Source organism: Carassius auratus, unplaced genomic scaffold (assembly GCF_003368295.1).
Source record: "Carassius auratus strain Wakin unplaced genomic scaffold, ASM336829v1 scaf_tig00028675, whole genome shotgun sequence".
Classification (NCBI taxonomy): domain Eukaryota; kingdom Metazoa; phylum Chordata; class Actinopteri; order Cypriniformes; family Cyprinidae; genus Carassius; species Carassius auratus.
In genome coordinates, this window is record NW_020525712.1 from 1 (window position 1) to 12,040 (window position 12,040).

The window sequence follows — 12,040 nt, forward strand, 5'->3', positions numbered from 1 at the left end:
AAAGTGCACTCTCAGGAAAAAAAGGTACAAAAGCTGTGACTGTGGTGGTACCTTTTCAAAAGGTGCACCTTTGTACTTTTAGGCACTAATAATGTACACTTTAGGTACTTACACGTATGTATCTTTAAGATACCAATATGGACCCTTTAGGTACAAAGTTGTGCCTTTTGAAAAGGTACCGCCCCAATGACAGCTTTTGTACCTTTTTTCTGAGAGTGTGGAGAAAGTTGAGATGCTTCTGTCTGTGGCCAAGATACCACACGTATGACATGGGAGTTTGTTGAGTTGTTCACTGCATGATGACAGCATGGAGACTTTAGTCTGTGACTTTTGATCAAGCTGCTGTTTCTTAAAGAGAGAGAAAGAATCGTGAGAGACTGCGGAAAAGAAGCCTCTGATTCATTGTTGACGCGAGCACCCGGTGAATCAAGACAGTTGCTTTCAATTTATCTCTCCGTGATGGCAGTTGCCCAGGGTTACCGAAAGTATAGTTGGTGTCCAAGGAGGCAGGCGAGAGGATGCTCAGGAGAGGTATAGTGCCAGTAAATCACTTTGTCACACCCTTCAACAGGACACTGTATGCCTGGGTGGGTTTAGTGTGGTCGATTAGGGCAAGGTTGTTGTTGATGTGTGTGAGAGTGTGTGGGGTTCTGTGGGTTACATTTGTCTGTATTTGTGAGTTATACGTAAAGGTGCATGTCAAGAAGTTTGAAGGAGCTCAGACTTCATTTATGACCATAACAGGAGTTTTTTTAATGTTTTAGTCTAACATTTTAGCCATCATAGACATATTTAAATGTCTGAAATCAAGTGTAAGTTTGAACATTCAAATTAATGTTTTTAAAATGTAATGCATTTTTTGTATCATATGCATTATCTAATTGCATACTTTTAAATCCAACCTGTTTGGGCATTATTATAATGCAATATTAAAAAAGTCTCATTAGTTAACTTAAATCAATGCATTAATATTAAACTAACAGTATTGTTAATCTTTGTTAACACTAGTTACTAAAAATACAACTGTTCATTGTTAGTTCATGTTAGCTCAGGTCTATTAAATAATTCTAACATATACAACTTTACTAAGATTAATAAATGTGACCCTGGACTACAAAACCAGTCATAATTAGCACAAGTAAATTTGTAGCAATAGCCAAAAGTACACTGTATGGGTTATAGTTATACTTTTTTTATGCCAAAAATCATTAGGATATTAAGGAAAGATCATGTTCCATGGAGATATTTTGCAATAAATTTCCTACCGTAAATATATCAAAAATGTATTATCATTAGTAATATGCATTGCTAAGCACTTCATTTGGACAACTTTAAAGGCGATTTTATTTCGATTTTTTTGCACCCTCAGATTCCAAATTTCAGCCAAATATTGTTGTATCCTAAAAAAGCTTACATCGATGGAAAGCTTATTTATTCAGATGATGTATAAGTCTCAGTTTTAAAAAAAAAATGACTCTTATGAATGATTTTGTGGTACAGGCTCAAAAGTTCTATCTAAGAATCATGTGTTTGGTTGTTGAGATTAAATACTTTCAGACTGAATGATTGAATCAAATATTTTTGGGTTTCATAGGTACACCTGAATGTTTGAGTGAACACATTTAAATCAGACATTTTTGGACATCATACACGTTCAAATCATTTATGAAATTCTAGTGAATCAAGCACAGTTAGACTGAATGTTCAAACTGTCTCGGTAGGCAGGAAGCTCACTAGATTTTGAGTTTTGAAACACAGCACATGTCTTCACACAGCCTGTGAAACTTCCTCATGCATGGGAAGAGTCAGGTCGGCCTGAGATCAGACAGAGAGGAGTGCGACGTTAATGTCATCTACAGGCTGCCGTTCCTCAGGCGCCGCTGCACTGCTTCAAATCTATCGTCATACAAATGTCCTAAATAAAAAGAACACTTGTCAGAGGCTGTGTATGTCTGTTTTTATGATGATTGATGTGTGTGAAATATGGTATTACTGCAGAGCCCGCCATTGATTTCTCAGTGCTGTTTATTACAGGCTTGTGGCGGCTCTGTCTGATCAGTACTGAGTAAGAGGAAAACTGTGACGACAGGACTCCATACCTCTCTGTCTCTCATCCATTCTCTCACTTCTTAGAGTCTCTGTCCATCATTTCTGCTTTGCTTTACGTACCTTTTCTTTTCCTCTCTCGGTTTCTTATCATCTCTCTGCCCTTCAGTTCCTCTCTCTTTCTTGTTACTCTGCATTTACATGCTGCAGTCACTCTAGCCTCATACCGCTGCAGTAATTGGAAAGCCGTCACTGAGCTCGATGAGCGAGGGATAGATGGAGAGAGAGAGATAGCTGGAAAGAGTGCGTGAACATGCATGTGTGTTCGGACTGACTGATTTTGAACGTAAAGGCACAAGTTTAAGGGTTACACTTTACAATAAGTTTCCAGATTTGTTCACATTATTTAACATAAAACTAACAATAAAAAATACTTAATAAAGCATTTTATCAATCTTAGCTTGATTCCAGGCATTTACTCATACATTATTAAAATCAAAAGTTGTATCTATTATTATTTAATGGACCCGAGGTAACATGGACTAACAATGACAGTTGTATTTGTATTAACTAATGTTAACAAAGATTAAGAATACTGTAACAGTGCACTGTGCATTGTTAGTTAATGTTAGTTAATGCTTTAAATAAACAAATGGAACATTTTGGTAAAGTATCCACGGTTTAAGAATTTCCTTGCTCATGCTGGAAGATATCAACTTCCTTTGGAGATATATATATATATATATATATATATATATATATATATATATATATATATATATATATATATATATATATATGTATGTATGTATACATACATGTAATATTCCCAGTAAAGTCTGCTAGATTATCAGAGTATGCATTCTCCACAAATTTGAATCAATGCCTGTTTGTATGATTTACCTCATTTGCATAACACCTTAAGTGAATTAGGGTCTAAAACTGTACAAATAAACAATGCATAACAAGTGTGATTCATTCTCAATGAATCCACCCCAAAATATTTGAGCAGAATTCCAATGGGGGGCGGGGGGTTTGCAGTGTGTGTTTTGCTGTAATTCTTGTTTCGTTCCTGACTGGTCTGAAAACAAAATGTGTGTGCGTGTGGAATGAATGGGTGAACGATTTTTGATGAATGAGAGAGACAGGGCTAAAGCCATTGTACCTGCAGCTGTATTAACATTCAGAAGCTGTCTTACTGAAAGAGAGAGAGAGAGAGAGAGAGAGGGAGACAGGGAGGGCAGAGAGACATTGGAGGGAGTGAGGGAGGGAGAGGAGGACTTGGAAGGCAGGGAGAGGGAGAGAGAGGGGAATAGGAGGGGCTGTTGATTACAGCACTGGGAGAATGTGTGTGTGTTTGTGGGTGCAGGGCTGTTTTAGGGGGGTGAGGTGATTCGTGCTCAACCCCCCCGCACACTAATCAATCCGGACCCCTGGTGTTGTCGTCGGCAACCATCTGCGTACAGATAGAATGTTCAGGGTGGGAGCGCGCCAGCCCAGCCACGGGAAAACGGCACAGCCGCGTCACAGCGTGTGTGCGAGTGTGTGTGTGAGAGCCACGGGGAGTGAACATGCCCCACTCGCGGCAAGTGCAGCCCGAGCGCTCGCCACCGTTCGCGACAGGCAGCCGTTAGCAGGAGCGAGGGGGAGGGCGGGAAGTGCTCAGAGGGAGGAGAGGTGGAAGAAAGGAGGAGAGAGGAGCAGAGGAGGAGAAGAGGGATAGGAAGAGAGGGAGTGAGCTGCTTTCACCTGACGGCCCTGGCCGGTTCGGGAATATCGAGAAGGGGACCCGCGCATGCACGCACGCTGCCGCCTTCTCGCGGGACCATGTCGTTGACCACTGGATTTGGCTACCAGTTGCCGGGCATTACCACCGTAACCTATGTTTTTGTTTACAGCCCGGGGACAGTCCAACGGGACCCCAGCCCTCCTCCCGCGGGGCCCTCGCACACACTCTCAGGAGCCCGGGGCCCTAAACGGAAACTCTACAGCGCCGTGCCAGGGCGCACCTTCATCGTGGTCAAACCGTACACACCACAGGGAGAGGGAGAGATCCAGCTGAACCGCGGAGAGAGGGTCAAAGGTGAGTGCCCTTTCCCTGCTAATCACTTTGCACCTGACAGCTGTCAGTCATCTGGAGAAGGGGCGGGGTTAGGCCAAGTATGCTCTGTGATGCAACAGTCATGGTTTGTGCATTGCAATGTGTCTCTCTTGCTAATGTGGTTGATTTGTTGGTTCTTTATCATTTTTATCAGGCTGTTCGGGAAGACTTGTGACGTTATTTTCCAAAAAAAATGTGCTTTTCAAATAATTGTGCATTGGCCCCAAAAAAAAAAAAAAAAAATGCTGTTTAATTTATTTGAGTTGAACTCAGTTTATTTTTAGAAACTAAAACAGGGAAATATTGGTTATATGTCGACATCAACATACATAATACACAATATTCTGACTGAGGACCCAGTATGCTTATATATAATCTGTTGCATACAGTTAAATATAAACAGAATATGATTTGAGACAGCCTGTAGAACTAGATCTGCTGGCTAAGTTATGAACAGGACTGAGACTTGGATCCACAGTGACCTACAGATTGTCTGTTTTGCAAGATGCACACGATTTTCCATCTTTTTACATGTCATCTGCACTGGTATGTCTCAGAACAGGGAGACGAAGGTTGTCGTCAGTCAAACACTGCTCTCTGGAGACCGTCTCTCAAATCACACACACACAGGCACACCGGCTTGCTCACTAGCTTACGTGCTCTTGCTAGGGAATCTTGATCCAGAGGAGCTTCAACTCATGTATTCATGTCTTTATGTTGTGTATATGCATTGTTACTAAAATATGTGGTTGTAACTCAAACTCATGTTTGAAACTCTGTGTGAATGAATGCTGTAGAAGTGTGTGTGTGTATGTGTATGTGCTCATGGCTTAGGTTCATGGCTTATGTCTTGTTCTGTTCTTGTCTCCATTCATGCTTCAAACCAGACTACCACTCAAACGCAGTGGAAGGTAAAGAACTCTGCATCCATCCCACAGCCCTCCAAGTGTGTATCAAGTGTGTGTGTCCCGTTCACAGCCCCCTACAGTGGTGTTTTTATCCTTCAGTAACTCTTTCTTTCCACTGTGCTCTACCTGCATGCTCACACACCTGTACCCAACACCCCGAACACATACATGGCAACGTGACTGTGTTTCCTTCCTCCCGTTGTACGGATAAATATTGAACATATTTTGATATTTTGATCACATTTAATGCTTAAAGCATTTTAATATAGTCAAATTTCCTCCACTTGTACCCAGAGTCTGTTATTGCTCCGAGGTTGCTCAAGAGTAGCTCAGAGAACTCAGTGGCGCTTCAAGTGTTAACTTTGTCTCAGATGTTTCTACTAAAATTGCTTCTGAGAAATCCAAATAGACATGCATTACAAAATGATTTGTATGTAGTACGAGTAAAGAGTTATATAATTATGCTACTGGAAAAGCTCAGATCATTTGGTTTTGAAAGAATTTGAATGTGATTATTAATGCTCAGATGCTGACTTTTATTGCTTAATAAATGTCCTAGTTATGCTGCATTTAGATATTAGCTTTGTCTTAGATTTTTCCCTATAAAATTCCTTGTGAGAAATACAGATAGAGATGAGATGTTATATATTTATTCCGCTGGCAGAACTCCGATCATTTGGTCTTGAAGAATTTTAATGGATATAATAATATTAATAATAATTATTATTATTATCATTATTAATAATGCTCTTTTGCATTAATTAAACTGTCTGAAGGTCCTAGTTATGCCACATTTAAGTATTAATTTTGTCTAAAAATGGAAACAATTAAGTCAAAAGTTTACATACAGTAACAGAACAAAACTCATTCATGTGGATTGAATAATTCATTTGATTTGATTTTGGGTGGATTTGATTAGAAATGTTTGAGATCATATTGAGATCTTTGGGATCTTGACAAATATTAGGTTAGTTTGTGACACTACTGTGATCTTTTCTGAATGTCTTGTGGAAGCGTTACTCTTTCTTCTACTAAAAAAAAATTAGCAGACGTCTCAATTTACTTTCTATTTAATCTCATTGCTGTCTGGGAGAAATATCTGAGATATCATAGAGATCTTATTTGTAATTGAACTGTCCTATGGGGCATGTCATCTTTTAGTCAAGAATAGCTGCACGTATGCTTCACCTTCCGAAAACGACATCCTGGCTCACATTCCTGTGCTGGGCAGAAGGTGCATTAGTGTCCGTGAAGTGCCAGGATGCCCATGCTGGTGGAGATGGAGTTGCCACTATAATCTGATGGCACCATGATCATGCTGCTTGTGCCAGCTCAGAAACTGCCAGGACAAACCATATGCAGGACCAACAACACATCTCTGACGTAACAGCACCATATGTCAAAAAACATTCATATTTCCTGTGCACTTTCTGTTCTTGTGGCACCTTTGCAGCCTTACAAAGAGACTAGCGAGCAACCAGCAGTCTCTCTTTGACTCCCAGCTCCTGATATATTCATGATGTCTCACTGATGTTCATTAATGTAGGAGTCACTGCTGGCAAAACAACATCTCGTTTTCAGATTCAGCAAAGCTATCTATGCAGTGAATCTCATTCGTTAACCTTTAGGTTTATATAAAATGTATTTTTCTAAATATGTATTTATATATGATATATTATTCAATTATTTATGGTAAGTTATCACATTATACAGTTGAAATGTATTTATTTTTGTACATTATTTTTTTAGATACACTACCAGTTTTTTTTTTTTTTATAAGTTTCATATGGTCATCATGGCTGCATTTATTTAATCAAATTTCATAGTAATATTGTGAAATAATATTAAAATGTATAATAATTGTTTTCCATTTAAATATATTTTAAAATGTAATTTATTCATGTTATTGCAAAGTTTAATTTCCTGCAGCCATTTTTTCAGTCTTCAGTTTCACATTTTCATCAGTTTAATGCATCCTTGCTAAATAAAATGATCAATTTCTTTAAAAAATAAAATGTATAGTAATAGTATAAATGTATAGTATTGAATAGTAATTTATAATGCAGGGTGCATCTCAAACAACTGAACTATACTGAGAGATGCCTGCAATTTTTACTCTATGCATGGAAATTTAATTCAACTCAAAATGAAATTTTACATATTTTTTGTCTGTAATTATCTGCATAAATGCTTAAAACATTTTGATTTACATGAGTCTAGAATATAGCAAAATTCCACTTACTGAAATAATTTATTAAAAATATTAAAACCTGTACATAATATGTTGTAATATTTCAATATTTGAAATAATATTTATTGTGCAAAAAAAAAAACTTACATGGACATGGTGGCTGTGTATTATGGTAATTAATAACTGCAGGCACATTTTTCCTCATCTAGAATAATCCAGTGATTTTGTGTAATCACCCCAATCGCATTAGTTCACCTTTGGAGACTCTCACTCCCAGATAAAATCACATTTGGGTGCACAAATGCCTACTAGACCTTGAGGACTGAATAAACCCACTCGTGACCTGAAGTTGATAACCTTTAGCGTGCTCATGTGAGAATGTTTTCATGGTCCTTTGCCCCATACAGATGTGAAATACATTTAAACTGTGTGGTTTCAGTTCATTGGAGCTTACTAACTTCAGCCTTGCTTTGAGAAGAGGGCTGGAAATATATCCCGCTCACAGGGCTCTGGCCTGCTACTGAGGGATGATATTTTTAGTGTAGCATTTTTAGGGCAGATTGAGGGTAAAGTCACATCTCAAGTGACTGATACATTTGTATAAAACCAAAGGTTAGAGCATATATTTTTACCCAACAGCTTCTGGTGCTGAGCTAAGTTACATTATAAACGATATAAAAACAGGTTGCATGATATTCACTGATATATGCTTTGAAATTATTACATAATTTTAGTATGACAATTGAACCAGAGCATTTGATATCCTTATGATTACTCCATATTCAAGTTGAATACAAGAGTTAAGAACCAATCTATAATTACTCAGTCATCATAAACATTAGACATCAAATTTGGAAGCACCAGCCAAGGACTGACTTCCAGAATCAATTCTGAGGAGTATAACTGACATTCCCAATAAGCTCTTGTCTTTCTGCTCGTTTAAAGAGACAGTTCGTCTAACACTTTATCTCTTTCTGCCTCTCTTACAATGCTGTTTATCTGTGTCTCCTTCAGTCTCCAGTTTCTGTCTTTACTTTGACTTTTCTTTTCTTATCTCTCATTCCTTTTTCTGACAGAAGAGAATGTTTATCCTCTTCACAACTCTATGAATAGCTACAGTATATGAGTAAACTCAGTAGATATTGATAGTACAGTCATAGTTATCTTTAGAGCATAATACACTGGTAAAATCAGCACTGTAGACCCACAAATGCACACTTTGTCTTGTTGTAGAGCTCTGATGTACTGTATGTGTGTCATCTCTCCGTCTGGCAGAGTCTATGAAAGAAAGTGAAGAGGAAGGTAAATTCATTAGTGTAGAGCTCTGTGCACTGTGCGGCTCCTGCTGGGCTCTCTGTAGACTGCTTTAGGTCAGACAGAACCAGTTTGAGACTGCAGACCACCATAGAATGAAGCTCCCTGGAGATCCAGTGCAGTAGGTTCCTAGGCTTTAGTGAAAAAGGATGGAATGATGGATGAGGTTTGTAACAGTATGGGCCTCTGTGCGCGCACTGGTATGGGTGGTTTTTGAGGACACAAATTTGTATAATGACATTGGTATGACACAGGTATAACAATATGATGTTTTTTTATTTTTTTATTTTGAAGAAAAATCCCTGTAATTCAAAAGGCTTAACTTTAGGTGAAGGGTTGGTGTAGGGCAAAAGAAAATACCGTTTGTACAGTATAAAAGGGTACAGTACATTTTAGGAAGCTTACCATTATATGAAGGAAAACGACTTCATAAAGGCATTGACTTCTGTAATATTTCATATGTAAAAATCAAACAATCAGGGTCCTGGTTTGGGCAAGGTTAGTCTGTAGTAATTATATTTGGCTAAATTAATATGGCAGATTGTTTGTCCCTAACAGGCTCAGGTTTAGAACCAGCAGAATATATATATATATATATATATATATATATATATATATATATATATATATATATATATATATATATATATATATATATATATATATATATATATATATATATATATATATATATATATATATATCGGTTTTTCTGGATTCATGGGTAGTGTAGTTCTTCACCTGGAAATTAAAAAAAGAGAGAGAGAGAGAGATTTTACTTCCAAAACCCAACTGTTGCATATTTAGCCTGTGTGCTTTAACAGCGAAAAAAAACTAAACAAAAAAAAAAAAAACTTTCAGAGGAAGGCCATGTTATATTAAATTTTCTTTGAAGATTTAAATAAGTAATTTTTTTATTTCATTTTGACCATGATATTTTGTTGGGCGTTGTAATGGTGTGTAAATATGGTTATATTTTTTAATTTTCTGTTTTATATCCCAGTGCTGTTTAAATTCATTTCATTCATTCATTTCATTTTTGCCTTTTCCTTTATTGTCATCAGCAGAATCTCCCTATGTAGACCATTATGTAGAGCATGAAATTAAGGAGGAGGATGACCAGGGTTCTATGGATGATAAAGGTAATTTTACCCATGCTGCTCAGCTGCATTTTCTTAGAAACAGTAGGTAGAGAAGTACGCTGTAGGTGTACTGTAGATGACAATAGATTTGCTTCTGTTTTCATATCTGTGATGTTTAATATTTCTCCATCTCTTAATGCTGTCCTGCATGATCTTGAATGTATTCCCTGCTCACTTCATTCCATTGACATCCAGGTAATATTAAAGGTTGTATCCTGTTAAACTCAATCAGAATGTCAACATCAATTTGTTGGCACTCGAGAGCGAGTCTGGTCTTACAGGTTTTGTTGTTTAACATTAGTGGGGTTTGATGCTTGCGATAGTCTTACAGCGTAACGGAAACGTGTCTGTCGCACACATCATGTTGTTAATATTCTAGAAGCATTGGGAGTGTCCCACAGCCATTAATCATGTTTGTGAATGTCTAATCTGGCTGTTATTTGCAGCAATTCCATTTTCATGCCTGTCTTAAAGATTAATAAGGAGAGGTGTACAAGACTAGAGCCTGCTGGGAAAACATGAGCTCACATTGATAATCTACTTTGTGACAGAGTCATGGCTGGTTCAATCAGGACCACGTGACAGTATCATTTTAGAGTTCAAAGTCTCAAGGGCAGTTTGAGTTACACATCTTCACCTGAATGGGAGCAAAGCTGTCAAGTTTCTTGGTTCAAAAATTGGCCTTTATCGAAGCAATGGATAAAGAAAGCCTTCCAAGGGACCATAGCAACCCTTCAGATTCTGTAGAACATAATTAATGAAATATTTAATGGCTACAGCACTTGTTTACATATCAAATTGTACACTGACAAAAGTTTGACACTTTGAAACCATTTTAACTCAGAAACATAGGAAGTCTTTGTAATAATTACAAAGAAACAGTAAATACACATTGACTTAAACATACATTTTTGAAGTAGAAAGACTGAAATAGTATTTCATTAAAAACCCATTAAAATAATTGTATTTACAATTATTTATAATAATTTTAAAGTGTATATCTTCGGAGCTGGCAACAGCAAAGTCATGGGTTTGCATTTCAAGGAATGCATGAACTCATAAAATGTATTAAATGCAATAATACCAAATGTAATATAATTTTTATACCTGTAGATACAGAATTAAAAATTGTTCCATTTATTTATTTATTAGATTATTGTTTCATTATTATTGAAGATAAAAAAAATTCCCAAGACAAACATTTGATCTTTAGAATTTTCTGATGATTCATTCACCATAGGACCATTGGACCAATAATGTAAATATGGATTTCAAGACTTTAATGATTGTCTTTATAATTATAATAATAATTCCTTACATTTATATAGCACTTTTCTAGGCACTCAAAGCGCTTTACATATACAGGGGGTATCTCCTCATCCACCACCAGTGTGCTGCATCCACCTGGATGATGCGACGGCAGCCATATTGCGCCAGAACGCCCACCACACACCAGCTTACTGGTGGGGAGGAGACAGCGTGATGAAGCCAATCAGCAGATATGGGGATTCTTAGGAGGCCATGATGGTCAGAGGCCAATGGGCAAATTTAGCCAGGATGCCGAGGTCACACCTCTACTCTTTTCGAAAGACATCCTGGGATTTGTAATGCCCACAGAGAGTCAGGACCTCGGTTTACCGTCTCATCCGAAGGACGGTGTTTGTTGACAGTATAGTGTCCCCATCACTACACTGGGGCGCTGGGACCCACACAGACCACAGGGTGAGCACCCCCTGCTGGCCTCACTAGCACCTCTTCCAGTTTTCCCATGAGGTCTCCCATCCAGGTACTGACCAGGCTCAGCCCTGCTTAGCTTCAGTGGGAAACTGGTCTTGGGCTCCAGGGTGATATGGCTTTACTCACACTGAGCATGGAAAAACCTCTTTAAACAAAACAATTCAAATAGAAATTGCATTCATAGATGGGCCACCAGTGTTTGATTAGCTCCTCTAACATTTTCTCGTGTGCTTGTCCACCTCATTAAAGATTTCTCATCGGCCAACAGTAAAACTGTAATTCTTTTAGTCAATTAACTTTAATTGTGTTTCTCCGCTAGTTTTGAGGCGGTGTTGCCATGTGGACGGTTTGCCTGAAAGAGTTCTATTACTTTTTAAAGCAGCTTAATAGAATTGGTATTTGAAGAGGCCACTAGTTCCTAATATTTGTCAAGAAATTTGTGTTACTGTGTTTAAAGTGAACATTTGTAAACAGCCATTTGTCCTGGCAGCCCGCGGGCAAGATCTAGCACTCTCCGTGCCAGGAGCACGATCTCTTGCTTTTCGCAGTTGGTACGCAACTGTGTCGAAGGCAGCTGCAGTTATTCAGGAAACAAGAGCAC

At 38.0% G+C, this 12,040-nt stretch overlaps 1 protein-coding gene across 1 annotated transcript in view; it reads left to right on the forward strand.

The window, feature by feature from the left end:
* The first annotated feature begins 3,332 nt into the window (after nt 1–3,332).
* Nucleotides 3,333–12,040, forward strand: part of LOC113079599 (SH3 and multiple ankyrin repeat domains protein 3-like) — a 47,388-nt gene continuing 38,680 nt past the window's right edge. Inside the window, exons 1-2 of the mRNA XM_026251843.1 lie at nt 3,333–4,129; nt 5,035–5,058. Coding sequence (XP_026107628.1) covers nt 3,874–4,129; nt 5,035–5,058 — 280 coding nt within the window. The 5' untranslated portion in view covers nt 3,333–3,873. The remainder of the gene's footprint in view (nt 4,130–5,034; nt 5,059–12,040) is intronic.